At 51.5% G+C, this 24420-nt stretch overlaps 1 protein-coding gene across 4 annotated transcripts in view; it reads right to left on the bottom strand.

The window, feature by feature from the left end:
* Window positions 1-1884: 1884 nt before the first annotated feature.
* Window positions 1885-24420, bottom strand: part of JADE1 (jade family PHD finger 1) — a 53530-nt gene continuing 30994 nt past the window's right edge. For all 4 annotated transcript variants that reach the window (XM_054563254.1, XM_054563237.1, XM_054563245.1 and 1 more), the window contains exons 6-11: window positions 22909-23120; window positions 19854-20021; window positions 18566-18682; window positions 14796-15317; window positions 9258-9375; window positions 1885-5671 (exon numbers count right to left, since the gene is read on the bottom strand). In XM_054563254.1, the coding sequence (XP_054419229.1) occupies window positions 4776-5671; window positions 9258-9375; window positions 14796-15317; window positions 18566-18682; window positions 19854-20021; window positions 22909-23120 (2033 nt within the window). In that variant the 3' untranslated portion in view covers window positions 1885-4775. The remainder of the gene's footprint in view (window positions 5672-9257; window positions 9376-14795; window positions 15318-18565; window positions 18683-19853; window positions 20022-22908; window positions 23121-24420) is intronic.

A 24420-nucleotide genomic window follows, 5' to 3' on the forward strand; every position in this document is an offset into this window, starting at 1 on the left:
TAAAGGCTTATCTTGAAAAAGTCTAGAGGTTCTCCTGAAGGCCACGCACAGAATGACAAAATCAGGTTTGAATTGCAGACGTTACCACTATGGAGATAGTGTCGGCATGGCGGCAGCTAACGGGGAACAAGGGTTCACTTCACCAAGGAAACAAGAAGCTGCTGCAACAACCCCGGCAAAAAACGAAGAAGCCTGAGCTGCATGGTCAGTGGTAGTGGGATTAAGAGAAAAGTACAGAAGGGCTATGAAATGCAGTCTCCAGCCCCAGATCACCATTTGGCTGTGGGAGTTAAACGGCCTCACCCAGGACTGCCAGGTTTCAGGCCTGGGCGACGTTCTCCTAGGCAGGATGTAAAATAAGGACAGGCTCACAAGTTTCCAGCACCTGTGCACATCCCGAGGCAAGACAGGCCCGGCGAGCCGCCAGGAAGAGGCTGGACTGCGCAGCCGTCAAACTCCGCAGCGGCAGGAACAGCTGAAGCCAAGGAATTAGGTGAGAGGTTTGTTCTTAGTAGGCAAAGCCCTTCTGCTCTGCCCCACACTAGAACACGCCGGCTGTTGCAGTTGTGAGCATTAAAGAGGAATCATATTGAAGACTGCAACCTTGAAGTTAATTGTAAAGTTTGCTGCAGATGGCTAATGTTTCAAAGGTAGAAAATGTTTTCTAAGTAATCTGGGTATAAACATGAACACAAGTCCCTGGTGCCGCATTCCCCATCACATAGTGCAGAATTGCCGCCGCTAAGCCCTTCCTGAGGCTCCTGGGGACTTAATTTCCCTCGGGAACTATCGGGGTTACTCAACTTTTAAGACCTTAGGAAGAATCACGATTATTTCTCTCTGGGGTCTTACTCCGAGCAAGCAACATGGAAGTAAATAGTCACTAAGGAGGAACAAGGAGAAATAAACAAGCTTTTAGCCAAATGTATGAACAATTCATGTAAAAAAAAAAAAAAACCCAAAAAACCTCTGGCCAAATTGTTACAAAAATATAAATGAGGTTAGTAGCACTACCCTGTCACAGCCCCTGCTCATCCTAATCTAAGTGAGAATACAGAACCCACATCCGTTTTGTGGTCCCAAAGGAAGCTGCATGTCATTAGATGCAAATGTCTGCATATAGTGGTAGACACAGTTTCAGCAGGGATTCAGGCACCAAACTAGGAATTAGAACTGGGGCCTAAGCCCACTTCTCCCCATGTCGAACACTGATCTTGGATGTGTCTTTGCACAATGCAGGTAGTAGCTACGAATGCATTTAATAAAGCTACTTTTAAATTTCTAATTTTTATTATATTTTAATTATAAATACAATCTTCCTGTCATTCAGGAATCTTTTTTTTTCCTCCTCACAAGGCTCATTAGTCAACTATGTTGGAGAAATATCTTGTACCTAATCATAAAAATAGCCCACCATCTAGTAAATGCCTCCTGTGGACTTTATATGATACCTTACATCCCGCTTTCACATAAGGGAAAATTGAGACGTAATAAAGGTTCGGCAAGTTGGCTGTGGTCACACGACCAGTAAACTATAGTTCAGCCTTTAAACCCAACTGTCCCTCTCTGACCCTAAAGCCTAAGTAGCTTCAACACTGGTTGAATTTTCACATCTAAAATTGTATTCAGGAGAGAACTGCAGGTGGGGAAGACAAAAATCAGGCCCCCAGTGTCCAGGCCTCAGAGCTGGGGGGTGGGGTTGGGGGGGGGCAGTCCAGGGAAGGCGTCTCCACGTCTAGTCTGTGCCCTGCAGTTTGCATTAGGATCTAAAGCAGGACAATTGACACACACCAACTCAGGACCAAGTCATGGAAACCTATAAATATTTAGCAAAAGCAGACTTCAAAAGACACTGAAAATGTATTGCAAAATGTACAGCATTTATTCACATACAGACAAAAAGGCACAAATTCTACTAAATAGTTCAACAAAAAAATACAGCTGTCCTCAACTAGTTTTATAAATACTTTCAAAAAAGGGGTAGAAATAAATACAGGATTGGGCCATGTCATATAAAATAGTTATCTCTACATATACTTTGTTTAATTTCTGATTTTTAACTCTTCATGCACCTTTTTTTTTTCAATTTTCGCTGAATGGACACCAAGCTAGGCACATAGTGAAAAATTCTCTGTACAAGATTACAAATGTAATGACAGGTTTGTCCATTTCAAAATAATTAAGATTTGTACACAACACATAGAACCCTTCATTGAGATTTGTGTTTATAACCTAACAAATGACATTCCAGGCAACTTTACAAAAGTTTAACTAGCCTACATTGACATAAACATTGATCATAATCAAAGATATTTCTTGGTCAGGATGCACAAGGAAAGATAAAGCTTAAAAAGAAAGAAAAGAACAAATGGTACCCCACTAGGAGAGTGCGAGTGGATAGATCCAGTGGGCTGCTGCGTGTTGGCCTTGTCCAGCGTCCCCAGCAGGACAGGAGACTAACTCACAAAGCTGTCCTTCCACTGTCTGAAAAACTCAGCTCTACCATTTGCATTTCAAAGCAGAAAAAAGGGTTGTGGGCTTTTTATTTTTGTGTGTTTTGTTTTCATGTGGGGTTTTTTAATTTTTTTGTTTTATGTTGTTTTTGTGTTTTTTTTGGTTCAGCATAACTTGGAACGTTTGAAAGCTTTTCAACCTAAATGTGGGGGAAAAACAGGTAAGGCATTATTTTTGCACAAAACTAGCATTCCTAATAGTGCAAATGAATCTGGTACCTCCTAAAATGGTGAGAGGTCATTCGCTTCCTAGAATTCTGATTTTCTTTCTATGGCTTGACACATTACCCCTCCACCTACTCTACTCTCACCCAGAGCTGTCGCTGTGGTCAGAAGATAACTGTACATAGAGTCCACCTTGTGGACTCCTGTACTCAGCAAAAGGGTTTTGCTCATATGCAAAAAATCTGACTTTTAAATTAGGCTATGAGTGAATGGACAACTGGTATTCATAAGAAACTTCTAATATTTGTAGCAACAGCTTATCTGGACAGCAGTCTTTCAAAATGAGCCCCATAGCTCAAAAATAGTCCATCTAAAAACCCGGGTCATCCTTTCCCCTCCCCTGAATTAGCTACTACAATGTATTCAAAAAGTTAAGACTTGGTTTGAAAATGCCATACACACAATGGGGATGCATCCGATCTACTATTTGATCATCTGATAAAACTTGCATAGCAAGATGGAATTCAATAAGCCTTTTTTGTTGTGGACAATCCTCTGGAAGACTTGAAAGTTAACTATGGAACTCAAAGCATTATTCATTAAGTATCAGAATGTCCCTGCCACATGGAAACACATGTATAAATGAATCAGAAATCTGAATACTGATATTAACAAACTACCAGGTAATTTAGGGGAAGCTGGGCTTGTTTCAAGTGCCCATAATTCTCAATTTCATTGCTATTTAAACTTTCCTTCTCTTAAGTTTGATGCACAACTACATTGAAATCCAAAGAAAATTAACAGGACCTTAACACTACCCACTGTCTTAATACATAAGCACTGCAGTGAGTGCAAAAACAGAACGTTGTACTCAAATTCAATGCTAAATTTATTATTGCTGATAACTTACGAGTTATTGCCATTTGCAATTAGAAAGTCCAAGTTACGAACGAGAGCCTAGAACTGACTCCAGGAAACCTATTACACTTAAATCTCTTTCCTGTATAAACTTAAGTCAATGGTAAGAGGTTATCGCAACTTATTGCCTTTCTATTGTTTTTAAAATATAACCTATTTCTCTTTTTTCCTTTTTTTTTTCATTTTTCCTCATTTTTAAGGAATCCGTTCACGTTGGAAGCTGGATTCCCTGACACATGCACTAGCTAGTGGCCGGCTCTGGGGAGTACGAGTCACCAGAGTCTGGAAGTTCATCACTTGAACTTGAATGAGCACTGTGTTGTTGGAAGCCAGGTGGCCAGGAACTTCCGATGGCCAGGGAAATCCCAAACTGGCCCCCAAGGCGATGGTTAGGGAAGAGGGAGTCAAGAGGACTGGTAAAAATGGGACCTCAGTTGCCCTTTCTCATCCACAGAACTCCCTAATGGCTTCTCTCTCCACCAGTCCTACATACACAGCCCAGGCTTCAGGCAACATGGCTGAGCCCCTTTCACCCTAGATTCAAGCTGCAGCAGCTCTGCACTGACCCTTCAGATCTTCCAGAGATGACCTTTTTTTAAAAAAAACTCTCTCCTCCCCATCCAGTATATTGACACATAAATTCCCTGGAGTTCCTGAAGCTTCACAGCTGCTGACTACATACTATATGCAACAAAAACAGCCTGTGGGCCAAAGTATCAACATGACTTCAAGATCCACCAGTCCTAGAAAATAAGTGTTGTGGGCTATTCAACAGTACGTGAGGGTTTCTCAAGAACCATATCTGATTCTGTAGTTTCAGGTAACCAAGAGTTTGTGCTTTGGGAAGAATACAGAGAGCAATAAAAACTGACGAAGCTTATGCAATCCTTGCCCTCTTCGAAAACTTATTTCATTCATTCTCATTTTAGTGTTTAATTCAGCTTCCAGTTTAGCAGTGTCTTACAGTTACAACCTAGTCTTGTGTTTCCTCAACAAGCTCCAAGTAACACACACTTCTCACAACGGTTTATAAATGACAAAAAAAAAAAATTCAATCTGAATTGCAAGTAAATATGTCTGTGTGGCTCAGGAGAGCTGGGTTTCCGCTTGTCCCCCGTGTTGGGGATCGTCCGGCACCCCAGTGACGAGGACGCAGAGCCCCGGGCCAGCTCTACTTCATCAAGAGGCCAAAATGCTTCTCCGGATAATGTCTGTCCGCCTGCTGATGGTGCTGCTGGCTGGCAGGCATTTCTTCTCCGACGCCTCACTCTCCGAGTCGCTCATTTCCACATCGGGGGCATACCCGTCATTCTCATTGTCGGCTTTCAACTTGCTCTTGGCCCTCTCCTGCGCGGGCACGCGACCCAGGCCCAGGTACGGGTAGTCCACGTGCTGGTGGCAGGCGCCCTCCGGCGCCTCGCCTTGCTGCTGCCGCTCCCCCTTCTTTGGAATCCGGAATCCCCCCCAGTTCTTCACCGGGCTGGCCGGCGTCGTAGGCACTTTGACGGCGGTCTGAGTGTAGGTCGCTCGGAGCAGCGAGCCGTTGCACTTGGCCGCCGCCTCCCTCCTTGGGCCCGGCGCCGACTGCCCTGTGGGCGCAGCGGCGGCTCGCGGGCTGTCCGGGTGCCGCAGGGATGCGTCCGTGGGCCTGAGGGGCTTGTGGCTCTGTTTCAAAGGTCTGTCCTTGACGTCCCCCTTGCCCAGGTCGCAGTGGAGCCGGTGATCTCTCCTGTTCCCAGGCTCCGGCAACAGGGCACCGTTTCTCTGCTGCGCTGACGGGACACGCGCCTCCGCGAAGCTCTTCTCCAAGCCCAGAAGGCTCTCGGGGAGCCCCAAGCCCGTGCGCCGCGCGCTCGGGTCTGGCTGCCGGAGCGTGGTCTTGCCTGCGCCCCCCGTGCTGCCCGGCGGAGCCTCTCGCTTGTGGGGCTTTTTCAGCGAACGAACCATCTGCTTCCTGAAGAACGCAGAGTGCCACTTCAGGTCCTCGATCTTGGGGGCGTCGGGGCCCACAGAGGGGCTGTTGAACAGAAGCATGCGCTCCAGGGAGGCGGCGGAGCAGGAGGAAGAAGGCACACCTGCGAACACAAAAGCACAAAGGAGAGGGAGTTACGGTGGAAGCAAATCCAAAGGGATACAATTCCAGACCCTCCGTGTGGCCCGTCAACGCACACCTCTGCTCCGCAGCACACCGTGCAACCACGCAGTGTGTGAAAATCTCATTTTTATAATAAAGCCATCACCTGCCTTGAGAATCTGCACTCAAACTGCATACCTGCTATATTTTCTAAAACGGCCGAAGTTCACAGGATCTTTCATGCAATCACATCTTTTCAAGGAACGTATTTCCCTTCAACAAAAGAGCTGATTGGATTTTCAAAGGGGACCCATGCAGAGTGGGTCAGTGGTGAGACGCACCCCCCACCTGGTGCCAGAGCAGCACCTGCCTGTCACCGGCTGTCCCCAGCCTCCTAGGAGACCAGGGCAGGGACTACAGCTTTTCTGTTTTTTCCATCTATGCCCTCCTACGGCTATGATGGGGATAAATACGTGCAGATATATGAAATGAGTAAGGGAAGGTGTTTAAAATCATCCCTGAGACATAGTAAATGTTAAAAAAAAATTTACTATTATATGTAAAACCTGTTTGTGGAATTAAAATAGTCAACCAACATGAGAATGAGTTAAATTGATGTTTTTCAAACATTTTTCATGGAGCCCTGATTGGTGCGGCTCAGTTGGTTGGGCATTGTCCCACAGAGCGAAAGGTCACCAGTTTGATTGGCAGCCAGGGCACACGCCTGGGTTGTGGGTTTGGTCCCTGGTCAGGGCATGTATGAGAGGCAACAGATCCATGTTTCTTACCCTCTTTCTCCCTCTCTTCCTCTCTAAAAATAAACAATAAAATATTTCATGCAGATCACAGTAAGAACTGAATTTCACATTACCCAGTAAAAGCTCGTTTTTCATGAAATTCTGTTAGTTTTTATCGTCTGATATGAACTCTGACATTTTCTATCTCACTTATTTTTAATGCTGCTGATGAGCTACTATATTTGTCTCACAACCCACTAATAAACCATAACCCTTGGTCTGAAAAACACTGGGTCCTCACACCAGCAGTTCACCAGAAGGACCACGCTTCTGCCAGAGCCTCAGAGTACCAAGGAAACCCGTTCTCACGCCCCTGTCTACCGGGAAGTGTAAACCACCAGGAAAACCAGGTACTGCCTGAGTCTCAGGCCGCAGCCCGGTGGAGAACCCTACCATGAGCAGACATGGAACAAGCATGGAAAGGGAACAGAGCTAGTGGCTCTAAACACAGAATTGTCACCAAAGGGCAGGGTGTTTTATCATCTGCTGGTTTAGAGACACCTGCTTTCTCAAGAACCCAGCATTAGGTTTGAGCTTCACACCACTCTTATAGCTCTTTCTCTCACCAACTGGGGGGAAACAAAGCAAAGAGGGATGGGATTTTCTGACTCTGATTTCTACCTAGAGTTGACTCAGGGTCAATGTCTCCGAGAGTCTCCAACTCGTGACCCCATACAGACGGCATGTCCACAGAGGACACTCATCCAGCAGAATGGCCCTGCCCATCCTCAGGGAGACAGCAGAGCATGCACCATGGCCCAAGTGACACATGGAAGCCAGAGGCGTGTGCGCTGCTTCACTTGAATCATCTGTCTTACAGGGCAGGAGATGGGCTTGCATGAATAAGAACACACCTGAGCGTCTAAACCTGGAAAAAGAGGCACAAAGCGCCTGGGAATGGGAGCACTGCTCTCCGCTCGTCACACCTGCTGAGCCCTCACCTCAGAGGCCAGGCCACTGGTTTTCCTTTCCTGAAGCAGCAGCAGGACTGCTGTGGGGAGGGCCACCTTACAGCTGCGGCACAAGCCGACCTCACCTGGCTCCATCTCACCTCTTACCCCAGGACAAACCTGAACCTCAGCTGGGACTGCAGACAGCTGCCTGCAGCGGCCGCGGGCCACGACTCAAGAGACAGCAGAGCAAGTGCTCTTTACAGCTTCTCACCACAGGACAGCTTAGCAAGAGCCCCAAAAGCCTCCAGCATCACAGCCCCCGGCCGCCTTGCTCATGAAGGCAAAGGCACGGGTTCAAATCCGTCCGCATAATCGACGAAGAGACCGACATTCACTTCAAAGAATCTGGCTTGAACTGCTTTTACTTATGACATCCTACTTAGAAAATTTTATTTTTAAAAGTTTTACAACTAAATTCTAGCTAATGATATAAGCTTGACATATTCATAGATTATTTCCCCTTGGGAAAAAATATCTAAAATAGTATTACTAATAAATTAATGCCACTGAAACTAGGTATTACTTTAAGAATGTCATTTAATACTCCAAAGGCCTTTCTTCCTTTGTTCCATTGACCACTTTACAGCATGTCCTCACTTCATGTCAACAGGTTCTGTGACTTTAAGTGAAACGACATACGACAAATCCAATTTTACCACTGGCTAATGGATATAAACTAGAGCTAAGTTCCAACAGCATCTTATCAATGTTATATTGAAACAACATTGAACAAAACGACATGATCTGAGGACCTGCCGCACCTCTAGCCACATGTATCTGGTTAGTTTTAGGTAAACCAGAATTTGGATTTCAACATAATAAGGTGTAACAACTTCTTTGTTGCTTCCATGTGGCATGATCATCGACAGCCACAAAAAGCCACAAAAGCAGAAAAGCGGGGCAGCTGTGACTCTGTACAATGCAGGTACTTCAGATGCTGCTAGCGTAACTTTAAAGGGCAGACAGGCGCAGAGACGGGTTCCCAAGGACCTACCTGTTCCCCAAGCCCATGCTGCTACCTGGCCACACTCCCCAGCTCTCCCTCTCTGAACGCCCGCGCTCCCCTGCGTTCTGGCACTGATGACCACAGAATGTTAGTGCTGAGAGGCAGCTCTGTTTCTGGACCAAATCTCTCACGGGTCAGCAGAACCCCAGGGAGGTTACACCACATGCCCAGCTTTGTATTTTGATCTCTAAGTAATTGCGGTGGTTTTTCCTTTCTTTTTCTCTTTGCTTTTAGCCCAGAGCAATGTAAAACAGAAGGCACTAAATACATTTAAGTACTTGGTGCTGAATCTCCAAAAGATTCAAAATTCTACCTACACCAAAAAAAGTCCACTGAGAAGGACTGTTACCTACACATAGACATCTGCCTCCATCTCAGAGTCTGAAGATCAGTTTACCATACGTCACAGGCAGGTGCAAGGCCAGATAATCCACAAATCTTTTCAGGCGTCCCCGTGATACCACACATTTATCAAGCGCTTTGCGAAATAGAAGTTACTCTTTCCTTTGAGCCTCACAGCAGTTCCCAGGCCTTTGCTGCGATACTCAAGTTACATAAGAGGAAATGGGGCGACTTGGAAAACTTGAGACTTGCTTGTTTTGGGCCTGGGAGCAGAGGACAAAGGATTCGACCCAGATCTGAGGCCAAGCTCTTAGCCCTTTCCCCTCTATCACAATGCTCACAGATGTTCTTTAAATAGGAAAGCCTGTGCTCCTTAGCTTCTTCTGCAGGATGGAGAGAAGAACATTAGAGAAGCTCCTCTTTCCTCAGCAGAGCATTAGCTCCCGAACCCCTGCCCTACCGTTTGGCCTATGAGGGCTGGATGCGTACCTGAAACTCTTTCTTGCTCCAAGAGCTTAGTGTAAAGATTGAATATCTGTTCCTGGACTTTGCACACAGAGCGCTTAATCTTTTCCCTGCGGGTCACCATGTAAGTGAGGTTCCGAACCTAGAATGTAGAGAATAAAGATTCTAAGTAAGCAATACATTGTTAACAGTACTTTGGTGTTGTTTTGTTTTTTTTCTTTACCTGAGATAAAATTTCCTACTAAAGCCTTGCATGACATCTAAAATCAAAATGTACTTTAAACTTATTATCCAATCTCTAATGTCTTTTGGGCTGCTAATAAGGATTCGGCACATACCCCTCCCTCCCTGTGGGCAGCAACACAGCACAAATTAGACTGTGGGGGACACGTACAGAACCCCACAAAGGCCCGCTGCCTCCACCACACCCAGCCTTGGACTCATCATAGCCAAGAGAAGACAGTTGGTGCAAAGCCCAGACCTGCTCTCTCTCTCCAGAGCACTGGGCTTACCGCCCCTCAGGAGCTCCTTCCCAGGAATTGTAGGGTCAAAGGCTCTAGAGATGCTCAAAGCCACCTCTGCTGCATTTTATCAAGTGTCTTCTGAAGATGGAGCTAGGTGAATACAGAGTCAACTGCCATCAGAAGAAGGACCCCCCCAAAAAAACTTGTCCCTGCATAGGATCCACAATAAAACCAATGTTCACCAAGAATCCAAGTAAACATCCTGGTCACCTGGACACGGGACAGCCTGCAGCTAATAGGCAGCCGGTGCTCACAGAACGTGATGTCCAGGGAACATCCCCGCTCTGCTGTGGATTCGCCACAGCAAGGTCAGGTCCAGATGAGTCACTGCTGAAAAAGCGGGTGCTGCCCTTGTGCTGACTCATGCATAAGGAACTGACCAGACCCAAGTACTAACAGCTCTGTCTCTGATATGCGACCCGCGGGCATCACCAGCAGACTGCTGACCGATCAACATTCTTTCCCCATCTTTAAAGCCAGCTGGGATGAGTCAGTACAGATGCAAAATATAAACTCAAAGGATTTGTCAATGAACCCTCTTCAATCCCTCAGTTGTAAGCCTATTGGTAAACATGGTTAGACTGGTAAACTCTAAACACACACGTCACAACGCAACATAGCAGATGCACAATTCAACCTTCCAGCAGGAAGATGTGGACAAAACCCCACACCTCGGCTCGGCTCCCACGTCAAAGTTACGACTACTCTCCTGAAAACCACGCTTTCCTTACTCTTGGCAGTCCCTTCCCTTGCTGCCTTCCCTGAAATACAAGAGGTCCAACAGGCCCTGGCTGGGTACTCACTGGGTCACAGTGTCATCCCCAAATGCCAAGGTTGTGGGTTCAATTCCCAGTCAGGGGCACATACAAGAATCAACCAATGAATGCATAGATAAGTGAAGGAACAAACTGATGTTTCTCTCTCCCCTCCTCTCTCTAAAAATCACTGTTTTCTTTAAAAAATATGTCCGAATACCACCAGCCCTTTCCTTTACAGTGAGGATGACAAGCCATATACACAGGAGTGCCCCTCGGGTCTCAGTCCCATCTGGGCCAGAACAAGTCCCCTGTCCAGGTGGGCAGTCTGGTTTGCAAGAGGACACGAGGCACTACCTCCTCACTGGCTCCCACACATACGGCCACATGGGATTTCCAGCCAGAAGCAGGGACGCCCCCCCATTCGCTACTTAGCATCTTCCTGACACTTCTCTTTATTGAAAAAGCCCTTTATGTATCTTACAATCACTCCCCTCTGCGTAAGATTCCCTCCTTAAAGCCGGAGCTTCATCTCACAGCCTCAGACGCCCAGGCCAGGAAGTAGGTGTCCTTTGTAAAAATCCTGACCAGTTGAAGACGTGTGGCTAGCGGGCTACTCTCTTTGATAAGCACTGTTCCACCCAGGGGAGAGAGAGATCACAGATTCAAAACAGAGAAAACAAGCAGAACAATGTTTACATTAAGATGAGGAATCCAACCTCTGGGAATAAAAAGCGGGAATGAGTCCTGATCCCTACGAGTAGACGGGTCACCTCCTGTTCAGGCTGGATGTGCAACAAAGATACTTACATCTCTCTCATCTGAAATTACCCACAGAAAAAGAAAATAGGGAAGCCAGAGACCTCCACTCACTTTTTGAATTTAATTTTGGTGGCTTCATCCACTTGCCCCAGGAAAGGCTTCTGCTCTGGCTGCTCACCAGGGAACCCCACTTCTATTGCCCATGATCTCTACAGAGAAAAATGGAACCCCAAAGAGCCAAGGCTGGGGCTCCTTTTCATTTGGAACAGATCAGCCCCAGAATGGCCCAGGCCTGGCCGACCACATTTAGAAGAGTGAGCACGCCAAGCCGTAGCTCCCTGTGCACGCTGCACCCCTCACAGGACAACATGCCCCAGCAGCCCGTGTGTGTGGCTCTGACCTGGGGCGCCACCCAGATTGTAGGCGCTACCTGGCCCTTCCTGCATGCCACCCACCAAAGCCCTCTCCTGCTTCACCTTTTCCCCAGAGCCGGTGAGGGGGTACCCCCAAAACCAGCTCATGCCCTGGCCAGGTAGGTGGCTCAGTCAGTTGGAGCACCAACTGCACACCAAAAGGTTGTGGGTTCAAGCTCTGGTCGGAACACGAGGCAACCGATCAAGGTTTCCCTCTCATGATGTTTCTCTTTCTCTAAAAAAAAAAAATCAATAAACATTTCCTTGGATGAAGATTTCAAAAAAAAAGCCCCACTCATGGGTGCACTCTCAGGCCATGTTCAACCTGAGCCAGGCGTTCATCAGAAGCAGGGTTTCCCTCCCACACAGAAGGCTGGTCCCCAACCCCAGGGCTTCTGGAATCAGAGGTATGGCCCAAAATTTGCTTTTCTATTAAGTTCCCAGGTAATGGTGCTGCTTTTTGGGGACCCCACTCTGAGAAACACAGCCCTCAGGAATCCGAGAACGGTCCCAGGGGTGTTCCGGAATCCCAAACACTGCTTGTCACACTACAGTTTAAGGGGCCCTTTGTTCAGAGACAACTGCAGCTCCACTAGATTTTCAAAGGTGACCATTCCACTGGGCACTGAGGACAGGCCCTGGGCCACCCCCCTACGCAAGTGCCTGGCCTGATGTGCGGAGGCAGCATGTCCACGTGGGCAGGCGCTCAGCTGCTGCACTGTTCACTGTGTCTCTTAGAGACAACCTTTGAGGCGGGGGCAGGGTGGGGGGGTACCACAGCAGGGCTGAGGGCCTGGGCAACTCAACACGACCCCCCCCGCCACACGTGTCTTCTTACAGGTGTGGGGTCCCAGGCCCTCCTGAAATCCACTCCTGTCCCCTAACGTTCTGAGCCAGTACTGGTACCAGGTGTGCAAGGAGGCGCCCAGGTGTCTCTCTGCAGGAAAGAGCCATCGCCGTTATTGTCACCGGTCGTTGGCACTAACGCGGGCGACCCCTGCAGGTTGCGGACTGAGGGCTGACCGCAGGCGGCACTGCCTGCCTGAGGTAGTACCCGATGCTGCGTGCCTGTGAGTGCTGCTGTGACCCCGGCAGGACTCGAACGGGACGACGAAGCACTCATTCATGACTTTGTTCTGTCACCCTGCCTTGAGTAGCCTTTGGCCTGACGCTGTTTACAATCACAAAGAACCACGCCGCTCTCCGCGGCAGGGCAAAGCCTTGATCTCTTAAAACCTCCGCTGTCACAGGCCTCAAGGCAAATTTCGGAAAACAAATTTTTCATTATAATAAGCCCATTTTAAACTGACACTAAATACCCTACAATCTCTTAGGCTCTTTACTAAAGTAAATGTAAGTAATGCCACACACACACAAATCCTGATTTATTCCCTGTTTCTCGTTACATAATTGGCATCATTCTACTGAAAAAGCAACAGTGATGACTCCAAAAAAATGTGCAGAATTTAATTATATGTGCGTGTTAATCTGAGTAACTTAAGTACAGAAAAGAGTTAGTACACCACAAGCATTTTCTACACTTTTATTTTGTGGTGATTGTGAGACAAACACAGTCCAAACATTAGACTTCTTGTCCTCCCTCCTGAGGACTGTCTGACTCCACAGCTCATGCACCCGAGTACAGCGGTTGTCATGTATGGCTTCTCGCCAGGATCCCAGTTTATCCTTCTGAATCCCTTTCTCAACTCTGAACAAAAACGCCACACATACATGTGGTTGGGGGAGGCGAGGTCTTCTTCACACTCACCACCAGGGGGGGTGGGGGAGCATGAGAGCCTCGCAGCCCTCCTCCGGCGCCTGCCGCGCCCAAACCCCTAATCTGATCATGGGAAGGGGTGTCACAACGAGCTGGCGCTGGCAGGGCCGTCCAAGTGTCTCTGTGAGATCTGGATCTTTTGGTTCAATACTTCTCTAATGTACCCCTATTCTTTGCCTACACTCTAATTACAAATCATCTCTGAGTAAGAGTCTCTCCCAGGCAGGTGAACCACTCCCCACTAACAAGTTAGGTGCTTGGGGCAATGCATGAACTCTTTCAGGCCGCATGGGTGCTGCTGTTCAGCACACGCTGCATCGGGCCAGAAGCCGGGTCCAGTTTCTGTGCACTAATGAATTTAATCAGTCGGGGCGCTGAGAGAAGGTGCTTGAAGGTGCATCCCCAATTAGGGAGCCTCAGTCAGAAACCACCTCCAGGGAGAGGAGGCCCTGGGGGGAAGACGGCCCACTCCTCATTATTCCCGTGGCAGGAAGAGAAGTCTAGCCGGGGGCTCCGAAGGCAGCGGAGCCAGGGAGGCCCAGGGCCGCCACCGCCGGAGGAAGGGCCGGCAGCGGATCCAGGCAACCCCCCACTGTGACCCCCAGCAGTGCTGCAGTGTGACTAGTGGTGCGCTGAGCAGGACGAGGACCCCCACACCCACACATGAACATGCCACAGACATGTGGACACGGACACACGCACACACACGATATAGATACACAGCCTCGGGGATGGCTTAGCACCTCACTGCCAGACCCCGTGGACAGACAGGCTCCCACACACCAGCACCCACAGCCTGCCCTGCTCCGTGACGGCCCTGGGGACGCCCCTGTGCAGCCGCCAGGAGACGAGGGGGCACAAAGGCAGCAGCAGGGCGCCCCCCGAGCAGCACCCGTGAAAGTTCCCCAGGCTGAACAAGAGGTCTGCTCCCCACCTCGCCCACCCCACCTCCGTCAAATCCATTCTTGTTTGCTAGCTCCGAGTGTAAACAATTCTGGGCCAATCCCTCGGCCAGGTTCCTGGGGCTCAGTTCCCTCTAGCTCTAGAATGCGGGGGGAGGCATACCCCCACTGGATCTTGCAGAAGAAGAGTAAGGATTAACGGGAAAGGATTTAAAAATAAGTCACAGAGAAGCTCCCCACTCTGTGGCGGTCTTGCACGTCTGTACGAGTTTCCCAGCCCATAAAGATACTGAACCGACACAACCTCATGCTGCAGTATGTACAGGGTCTGACAGTGAATGCGCGGCCACCGCGCCCGGCCTGGGCACGCGGGGCCTCTGTGCAATCCTCTTCGCTAGGTCACTACAAGGTGTCAGTGTCGATCATTACCCTCTCCAGGTCCTGCCGCAGGTGAGTGAACAGCTGCAGCCTCCTAAACAAGACATCCTGCTCCCGCTTCGCCAGATTGTCCTCTTCGTCTTTCTTTGGAGTGATCAGGGGCTTGTTGAAGTTGACCTTCCTCTTCAACTTCCAGTACTGGTACAGGAAGTCCACCACCTCCTCGGGCAGCCGCAGGGCCCTGGCGACGTCCAGCAGGTTGACGAAGGTGTAGAACTCATCTTCCAGCTGCTGCAGCTTCTGCTTCCGGACACTCACCCGGTGTGCCTCCTCCTGATTCTGCTCGAGGCTGGCGAAGGGCTCCAGCGGATTCCGAGCGGGGCACTCAGGGCCCCCGTTCTCCTGAGCGGCCCCCTCCCCAAGGCTCTCCTCGGCTTTCCTGTGGGAGCTGTGCTTCGGGCAGTAGGACTTGAACTTGACTTCATCGTTCTCTGCCAAGATGGTCTTCATCTCCAGGCCCCGGTCAAAAGCACAGGTCACGTGGAAAGCCGTGCGGCAGTTCTTCACAGAGCACTGGGGAGGGCGGGGGAACAAGAGGAAGACGGTTACGCGGGACTGTGAGTGAGCCCCTCAGCACCACGCACCCCGTGCACGCACGCAGAGCCGCACCGCCAGCGTGGGCCGTGACCAAGCTCCCCAGGGCGAGCCCCAATAGACCAACTCAGCCATGTCTTGAGTGAGGGAAGGCGTGGGAGTTGAGGGAGCTCTTCAGGTGGAAGGTTCATACCCTAAACCTTCAGACAGGTGCCTGAGGCCCCACGGCGTCTCATAGAGATGTGGCTACGCATGAGGCCTGAGGTGGCCTGGTGCTCACATTATACTCAAAGAACATGTGTTCATGCACAGAGTATACTCGGAAGCAGAAGTCCTCCTTTCCTTTATGCATGAGCTCTTTTCTTTGTAGACAAGGCTGGGATGACAGGAACCTCCGCGGGAGAAGGAGGGCCGGTCCGGGTTTCCACAGGAACCCGAATCCCCGAGCCCAGCCCAGCAGTCTCAGCACAGGCCAAGGAACAGCGGCTGCTCCTCGAGACAAGGAGGGTGAGTAAAAATGTCCAAAAACAAAAAGAACGGGAGACAAGGAGAGCCAGCCCAGGAAGGGACAGGACAGGTCTGTGCACTCTTGGGAAGCCTCGCCGCACAGTTCCAGGGCAGCGGCAGCGGCACTAAGACCCACGTGCACCCCACCTGGTGATGCTGGCTGCTCTGGAACTGACTGAGTGGCAGAGGGCCGGGAGGGACCCAATCCCGTGGGCCATGAGGTCACCCAGAGGCCAGGCGTCATTGACCTGAGGGACCACATCCCACTAGCAGCCTCGTCAGGCTATGATTTAGTGCCTTGAACTCAAGACGGCGGGCCAGCGGCCTGGCAGGAGGCAAGTGATTAACTTCTCCCATCTGATCTCACTGGGTGAAACCCTGGGAGAGGTTCCCCATGGTGACAGAGGCCAGTCCCTTCAAAGCAGCACTGTGCTGGGTAAGGCCACGTGACCCAGCTGGCCAGGGCCACAGGGCCACAGAACCCAGAGCCCTGGGCAGCTGAAAAGCTGCATTAAACTCATTCAGCAGAGCCTGGGCCCACAACCCTGAGCAACAGAGGCTGGAGCTCGGGATTTCCCTGCAGCCTCGGGATTTAAGAGGTGACTTACTGCCAGTAAGGATTGCTTCCATCGCTACAAGTCTCCTTCCCTACAAGTACAGAAAATCCAGTTCCCCTTACCGTTCCCTCATTACCAACACTTGGAGCACATGAACTGACAGAAATCTGTGATTTTACCTATGAATAACCTCCATTTCAAGAAATGTGTGAACTCGGCTTCAGTGGCAGGACACACAGGCACACCTGGCCGCCGCCGCCGGGACACAGAGCGCCCCTCCCCCAGCACCCAGCCAGGCGGGAGGTGGAGATGGAGCGGTGCCCGAGACACTGCGCGGCCCGCCTTTGGCCTGAACTGCACTTAACCCAGGCGCTCGGGCCTCCAGGAGGAATGAGCTGCAGCGGAATGTTTACACAGGGCTTTGTAAAGACGCCAAATGGCCTTCCTTTGGGTGTTCCGACTCAGGTTGACTCAGCAAACAGATGTTACAGAAACGTAAACCAGAGCCTTCACAGCTGCAGACATTTCAGAGAGGAATTCTTTAATAAAAATCAGTCCATTCCGCACAGATATGAAAAATCATCAACCTTCCTTGGCCTCTTCTCCTTCAGATTAATGTTCTGGGAAAAACAGGTCAACGACCACAAAAAAAGTCATCTTATCATCTCTCTCCAAAAGAGGAAGATCCCGTTCACCCGTCTCTTGTGAACAGCAGGGAGACCAGGGGCCGCGCGGGGGGTGGGGGCGCTGAGCCCGACCCCAGGAGCACACCAGGTGACTGGGGAGGAAACGGCCCCCGGTGCCCTGGGCCTGCCACCGCGCGCTTCTGCGGGCACGCGCACAGGCACAGGCACGTGCACACGTCCTCATGGCCTTTTTTTATTCTGAGGCTTTCAAAAATTCTCCCCTCCATTTTCTCCCATCACAACTCTCAGGCCAGAGGCTTCTGCCGTGGTTTAGTTTTAGGCAGATTCTATGCACATTCAAAAATCCACACTATTTTCGAGGTCTGCAGCCAAATCCCTCCAGCTGTCTCATGCCTCGCCCTCTGAGCATTTGTTCCATTCTGGATTCCTGAACCCCAGCGGAAGTGATCATCAAAGAAAGCAGAACTACTTGGCGTATAAAATGAAAAAAATGTAAAAACCACCAGTTAATGGGAACCTTAGCAAAAGAAGTATTTATCAGCCAAATACACACCGGTGTTGCCAAATGAGGTCACTTTAACACACACAACTGGCAGTTGGACCAAGCTCCTGGAGTGCATGTGACAGGGAGACCGTGGAGGCCGTGGCCCTGAGCTGCTACCTGCCCTTCGGGGCCAAGGTCGGCCACAGGCAGCATTTGCAGACCTGGGAGTCCTGACTATCTAGAGATGCCAGTGATGTGAGGACCAAAAAGTAGCACCTCAAGTAGAGTTTTAGAGAATATGAAAAAAGACAGCATGCCATCTATATTTTCCCCTTACTTCTATCTCCCTGAAGATTTTCTACACTTGTCTTTGTGCAGACAGAGGAAAAGCAGGCAAATGTTTATACACAAGCTGCAGGGCGGGGGCGTGGGCGTGGGCGTGTGCGTACACACACACACACACACACACACACACACACACACACGGGGCCGTAAAGGACCAGCCGCCCGGACATGCTCAGCACAGCGCCTCATGTGTCCCTCCAGCTGGCTGGTGCCACACGGAGCCCCTGTGACCAGATGCAAAAACATCAGCACACCAGGCTGACGTCACATGGCTGCACCTGAGACAGGACACCCGTGCGCACACCTGGGAAACCAGCCGCACTGGGCCATCAGAGGTGGGTCTGCTACTCAGCAGGTTGAGTAGATAAGAGGGTGACTGACCCGCCAGGGTCAGGACAGGTTCTTCCCCGCAGCTTGGCGTCCAGGCTGGGAGCAGAGAGTGAGCGAGGAGACAAACTGGACCGCCTGCGCCGCCCCCTGGTGGCCACGCTGGAACGCTGCTCACACAGGACACACCCACCCAGGAGCCACGCCGGAGTCCTTCCTCGTCACCTCCAAAGGGCTGCGAGCCCCTCGCCCTGCTTCCTCAATTCTAATCCCATCTCTAAATCTCAAATTCCCAGAGTCCCCAACATGCGGCTCCAGGCTGCACAGCGAAGGACACGGAGCCCTAGACCCAGGCCGTACCTGTATGGAGGCCCCAAACTTCTCGTTGCAGAGGCTGCACACCAGGGCCCACCGACTGCTGGGGATGTGGGACACCTTCGTGATGGGTTCCATCTTCTCGGGGCTGCCGATGCTCACCTGGAGGCCCAAGAAAGAGCAAGAGGGCATGGCCGAGGCCGGCAGACAGATGCAGGCGGAGCATGTGTGGCAGAGATGATGAGACACAGTCCCTTCCTGCACCCTCCCACCTGGCAGCGCAAGGAGCACTCGGCCTCTCGAGACAGGCAAGCCCCTAATTTAAGCAACAGGACAGCTCAGGGGACAGCTGGGGTCAGCAGCAGGAGAGCCCAGAGCCCAGCCCCCAGGCACGTCCCCTCGGTGCGTCCTGGAGTCAGGGCACTCGGCCAAGCGAGTGCTCACTTGCCACCTGAGTGTCTGACCAGGCCATCTGCTACACCTCTGGGCCACAGGGGTGTGATCAGGACTGAAGATGGAGTAAGTCAACAGGAGCGACTTTAAGGTCTCTCTCACTGAGGAAAACCATTCTCGTCTAATTCAGAAGGTTGCTACAGAGTGGAAAACCACCAAGATGAAGTGAGTCGCCCGCATGCAGCCTGGACTGCTGAACTGGATTCCCTGTTAATGGCAAACCACGAGATCCAGCGCCACCAAGACCCAAGGCATGAAGCCGAAGCCACAACCCAAATCATCTCCAGATTATTCTCCTCAGGAGGAAAACGCACCAAAAAGCACACACCAAAAAAAAAAAAAAGGACCTCTGGTATTTGAATCACAAATGATATTCTCACAGTGAGCCATGCAAATTAAATTAGTCAAGGTCTGGGACTTGAAATAAATTACACCAGACCTGAAATTAAAAAAGGTTGTGGCTAAGGGAGAATTTTAATAAAAATCACAAAAGTGTGACCTAAAGTGGTGGCGTCTTAACCACGGCGGCGCCGTGCGCATGGCTCACGGGCACCATGCGGCCAAGGGACAGACGTGGCTGTGAAGCAGCAGCTCTCTGCCCAAGAGCGCGGCCCCGCGGGAGGGCTGCCCAGGAGGGACGTCGGCAGCGAAGTCTCGACACCGCTCAACTCACAGCCCCTCCCAGCGCACACCTCCCCTGAGGCCCGTGACAAGGTGGCGGTGTGCTGGACGTCTAGGATCAGGGGGAAGTGGGAGTCACTTCACAGGTGTCCTGTGCCTTGTCAGCTACACCCTGGCCCATTTATGAATGCCCCTCCCCCAACCCAGCCAAACGCCAGGACCCCTGGGCCGTGCCCCCTGAAGGCCCACGTGCACCCACCTCAGGGATCCAAAGGGCACAGCTGACGTGGACCCACTTGGTCCCGCTGCGGGTGGGCTTCATGGCCCCGCCTTTCTTGGGACACAGCAAACACTTCGGCTGCACCCCCAGGGCACACGTCCGGCACAGCCAGCTGCCCTCGGGGACCTTGAGGATTCCGTAACAGGCCTGCAGAGCCGCAGCACGGCCCCCGCGGAGGAGAGAGAGGAGAGAAGATTCGTTTTTCTCATTATACCTATTCATTTTAAACCGCCCAGAAGGATTTAACAGAACAAGCAGCAAAACCAGCAGCACTGCCATGCCCACCCCACAGGGGACCCCGTCCCTTAGGAGAAAGCACGGGGCCTCCGTGCAGCAGCAGCGGCGTCTGACACGTGTGGTCCAGTGCGCTCCGGGTCCCACGGGCAGTTCCGAAAGCGCCCCGAGGACAGGCGGTGGGGGGAGAGGTTGCTCTGCCGAGCGGCGGCAGACACCGGCCCACACCTGACAGCCAAGCGGTGCACCCGGGAGCCTCCTCCAGGGCTCAGCGGGAGAAGCCGGGTCTGCCCGCCTCTCTTGTGGGTGGGAGTCAAAGTGAGAACAAACACAAAGCAACGGAGTGTCTCCCGATGCCAGTACACCAGACTCAAAGGAAAGAACCCCAGCAAAGGGACATTCTCATTCCCCAGGGGGAGCCAATGCTCTTAACGGCATCCCACGTGGCCCAGAAAAATGAGACTTTCTGGACAAAAAGAATGTGGTCTTTCTACCTGATACGTAAAGCCTGCTTTGCACAAGATGGCACAATTACACAGGGCAGAGAAACTGCAGAAATCAAGGTTTTTACAACTAATGTGGCTAAGATGGTTCAGGGAAAGAAAAGGCAAATGTTAAGTAAGCCACGGAACAAAACATGATGGTACCAGGAGCACATTTAGAGCCTTCTAAAAACACTAAACTGCAGAACTTTATCCTCAAATGAACTACAAGTCAGGAAGTCGGGAGACACAGTAGCATAGCTCCAGTTCTCCAGACAGGAAAAACAGAGCCCTGTGCAATCTGAATCCAGGGCGCAAAGAGGAAACCACAGGACGAGAGCGGAGCTCAGTGAAGTCACACTGAGCCCAGAGCTCAGGGCACGACGTCGGAGCCACGGATGGGCGGCTGTCACCACAGGCTTGCGGGGGGAAGCGCCTAACAGAGCCAAGTGGCACCCTTAAGGTTTCAAACAGTGAAAGGTTTCTATCAAGCATTCTGGAGAAAGACATTTGAAAAGGTAACTTTTTTTTTTTTTACTGGAATAGCAAGTCTAAACAAAATTAGAAGATTAAATAAAAGATGCCTTAAAGTCCAGTCATTAAGAACATCTCCAAAGAAAAATGAACCACAAGGAAATGTCAAGCAAGAGACAAGGTGGCTGTGGCAGGAGGAGTAAGATCAGGCAGGGGGTGGGGCCGAGAGGCCAACTCCAGGCCAACTGCCACGAACCCGCAGCGGGGCACCCCGACTCCAGGTAACTCAACGATAAAACAGGGCGGGGGGGGGGGGGTTTGAGCAGTTTCCAAACAGAACCCTTTTTTCCAAACAACTTTTCTCACGGGGAAAAAGTAAAATAGTAATACAATAAAACTGAAATGTCATCCAAGGTAACAGCGCCAGCAACAAAAAGCAACCACAGCCGCCACATCGCTCAGGACCTTGACACGACAAAACCAGTCCAGGGATCCCCGACCGCCCTTAAGGAACGTCCTGGACACTCCGAGAATCCAGAGCTGTGAGGCAGGCTCCCACGTGACCCAAGGGAGAGACGCGGACCTCACACCTGCTGGTCAGAACGGGCTGGGCCAGGACCACCGCTGACCAGGCCTGCGGGCAGCGCAGGGGCCGAAGGGCAGGCGCGTTATTACAAAGAACATGGCGGCCTGAGAATGTGCCAGAACAAATGGGACTCTTCTCCCCAGGGGATAGCCTGAGCAACCTCCATACAAGTCTAAGTCGGTTTTTACATCTCAGCATCAACAGGCGAATTCAAAGAAAGCAGCTCAGGGTAGCCTTTTCAGCCCTGAGTGCATGTGGCCGTGCGTCCCCACTGAAATACGAGTTACTTTATTACTGCATTAAAAAAATAAATAGAAGAGAGAAGAGGGGCTGAGACTATCTCAAGCTTTTTCGGTCACCCAGCATCCATTGCTCCTGAAGGCTAAGGATGTGCCTGGCCACAGAAGGGAGCAAGCAACCACCAAATCTCCCGGCCTCAGCCAGGGAGGACAGGAAGGCAGTTTCCAGAAGAAGAGATCCCTTTCCTCTTCCCAACAGCTCAGTTTAAATACCAACACCTTAGCCAAGGTTACGGGTTAAGACAGTATCCCAGAAAGGTACGTTCAAGTTCTAACCCCCAAACCTCAGCACGTGACCTTCTGTGCAAACAGGGTTGCCATGGACGTGGTCAGTTAAGACAAAGCTACACTGCAATGGGCTGGCCCCTTACCCAGCGTAACTGGTGTCCCTGTAAGAAGGCGCCGGCTGGGCAGGCGCCGTGGGGAGGACACCACCGACAACCGCAGAGGCCAGGGTGCGCACCTCAGGCCCAGGACTCCGACAGCCGTGAGCCGGCAGCAGGCCGCCGGAGCAGGGAGGGCCGAGGCAGGCTGCCCGGCCGCCAGCACCGCAGCACACATCCAGCCTCCAGAGCTGCAGAGAGCTGCTGCTGCTGCCGCCACACACCGCCCAGGTTCTGGCCCTTGGCGATGGTCGTCCAGGGGGAACCAACCCAGTGAACTGACCGCGGTTCTTTCAGTGTCTTAGCACCTCAGCACAGGCGCTGGCGCGGGGCAGGGGGCACACACATTCTTTCTATGTTACCCTGACCTCTGCGGGTGAAGGGAAAAGAGTCCCGCAAAGAGTCTAGTCTTCTGGTTGTAAAAGGAGAAATACTTGGAGCACAGGAGAAGCATTTAGGGACAGCAAGATGTGGTCCACAGGGCACATTTCCTTATCTCCCGCAGGACAGTGGGAGCACGGGCCCCTCTGGGGGAGACCCCGGCCTCCCTGGGCCCAGCGGCGGCAGCCCACGTACCTGGTGCACGCAAATGTTGCACTTGTCACAGAACACCATCTCATTGCCGTCCTCGCCATCTGGGGACTGGCAGACGTCACACACGACGTCCTCATCGTACTCGATGCCCAGGCCCTCCTCCGTCTCAATGGCGTGACTCATGTTGTCGTAGCAGCGCTGCTCGAACTCCTCCAGGACCCGCTCCATGGTGTGCTCGTCCAGCTCGGGCATCCCTGCGGGCAGAGGCCCCCGCCCGGTTAACACGCCTGTTCCAGCGAGCGCCACCTGGCGCGCTCAGCAGGGCTCTGTGGAAGTGACTGGTTACAATGAATTAGCAACAGGATAAGTCCTCCATCTCGAGGGCCCCAGACCCTTCCGGGGGTGTTCCAACTAAAAGGCAGAACGAGTGCTCACTGCACCGGGCTGTTGCTTCCCATCAGGCACAGGAGGTGATGCAGTGTTGGAAGCTGAAAAGCTGAAGACAAACCCAAAAGGGATGGAGACTGTTAACCAAACACGTTGTTCAAAGGCCATTTCATTACAACATTGTATGTAAGCGACCCCAGGAGTGGATTCAAATCCATGACCCTGGATTCTAGTTGGGGTGTTTTTGGAAATCTTTCCTCAATTGCTGCTTTTAATGATGCTCAAAACAGATGCCGCTGTGAGCACTGGGTGCTGGCACCTGGCTCATCCCTCCTCACCCTCCTAACTGACTAAGGTGAGGGGCACAGTTCGTCAGACCCATGCAGGCCAAATCCCAAGGAGCATCGGAAGCGAAGGACCGGCGCGGGCCGGCTAACGGGCGCAGCCTGTGCGGGCCTGGCTCCTCCCCCTCAATTCTGCCACTGGCTCTGAAAGCACCACTGGCTTTGAAAATGCAATCTTAGGTCCTCTAATTAATTTTTATCATTAAAATGACCAATAAAAGCGTTAGGTGCAACTGCGTACATACTGGGCACTGCCTTCAATCGGGTGAGTTACCCTGGGACTCTTCACCAAATCACCCAAAAGGCGCCCGTGTCGCCGCTGTGCCCTCTGCTGCATGTCACACTGGGCGCCTCGTCCGGCAGGCACACCCCCGGCCTTTGCGAAGCTGCTACAGAGCAGGACTGGGCAGCACAAGGCCGACACAGCGTTCCCCTTCAAGAGCGTTTTGAGAGCCTCAGAGCCGCTTCTGTGAAACAGCGCCCGGGCTTGGTAGCCTTCTGGCCACGGACGCCTCAAGGAAAGGGCCACAAGGCAGGCCTGCTGTCTATCAAAACACCCACTTCCCCCTCAGTCCCCCTCCAGCTCCCAGGGGCCAGCAGCGCAGCAACAGGCACCTGGCGTGCACCATCCCCGTGCTGGGCTCAGGGAGCAACACAAAATGAAACCGCAATCTCTGTCCTTTGGGGATCTGAAATAAACCACAAACCTCTATCTTGTGGAGACCTACTCGGTGCCAGCTGCCGACGGGCACCTGTGCCCTTGCTGCCCAGCCGGGCCCACGGGACAAGCGCTGGTCAGCCCTCCTGGTCTCCCCCACTGAGC

Source organism: Pteronotus mesoamericanus, unplaced genomic scaffold (assembly GCF_021234165.1).
Source record: "Pteronotus mesoamericanus isolate MK-2021 breed Mesoamerican mustached bat unplaced genomic scaffold, CSHL_Meso_final contig_163, whole genome shotgun sequence".
In the NCBI taxonomy this organism is placed as follows: Eukaryota; Metazoa; Chordata; class Mammalia; order Chiroptera; family Mormoopidae; genus Pteronotus; species Pteronotus mesoamericanus.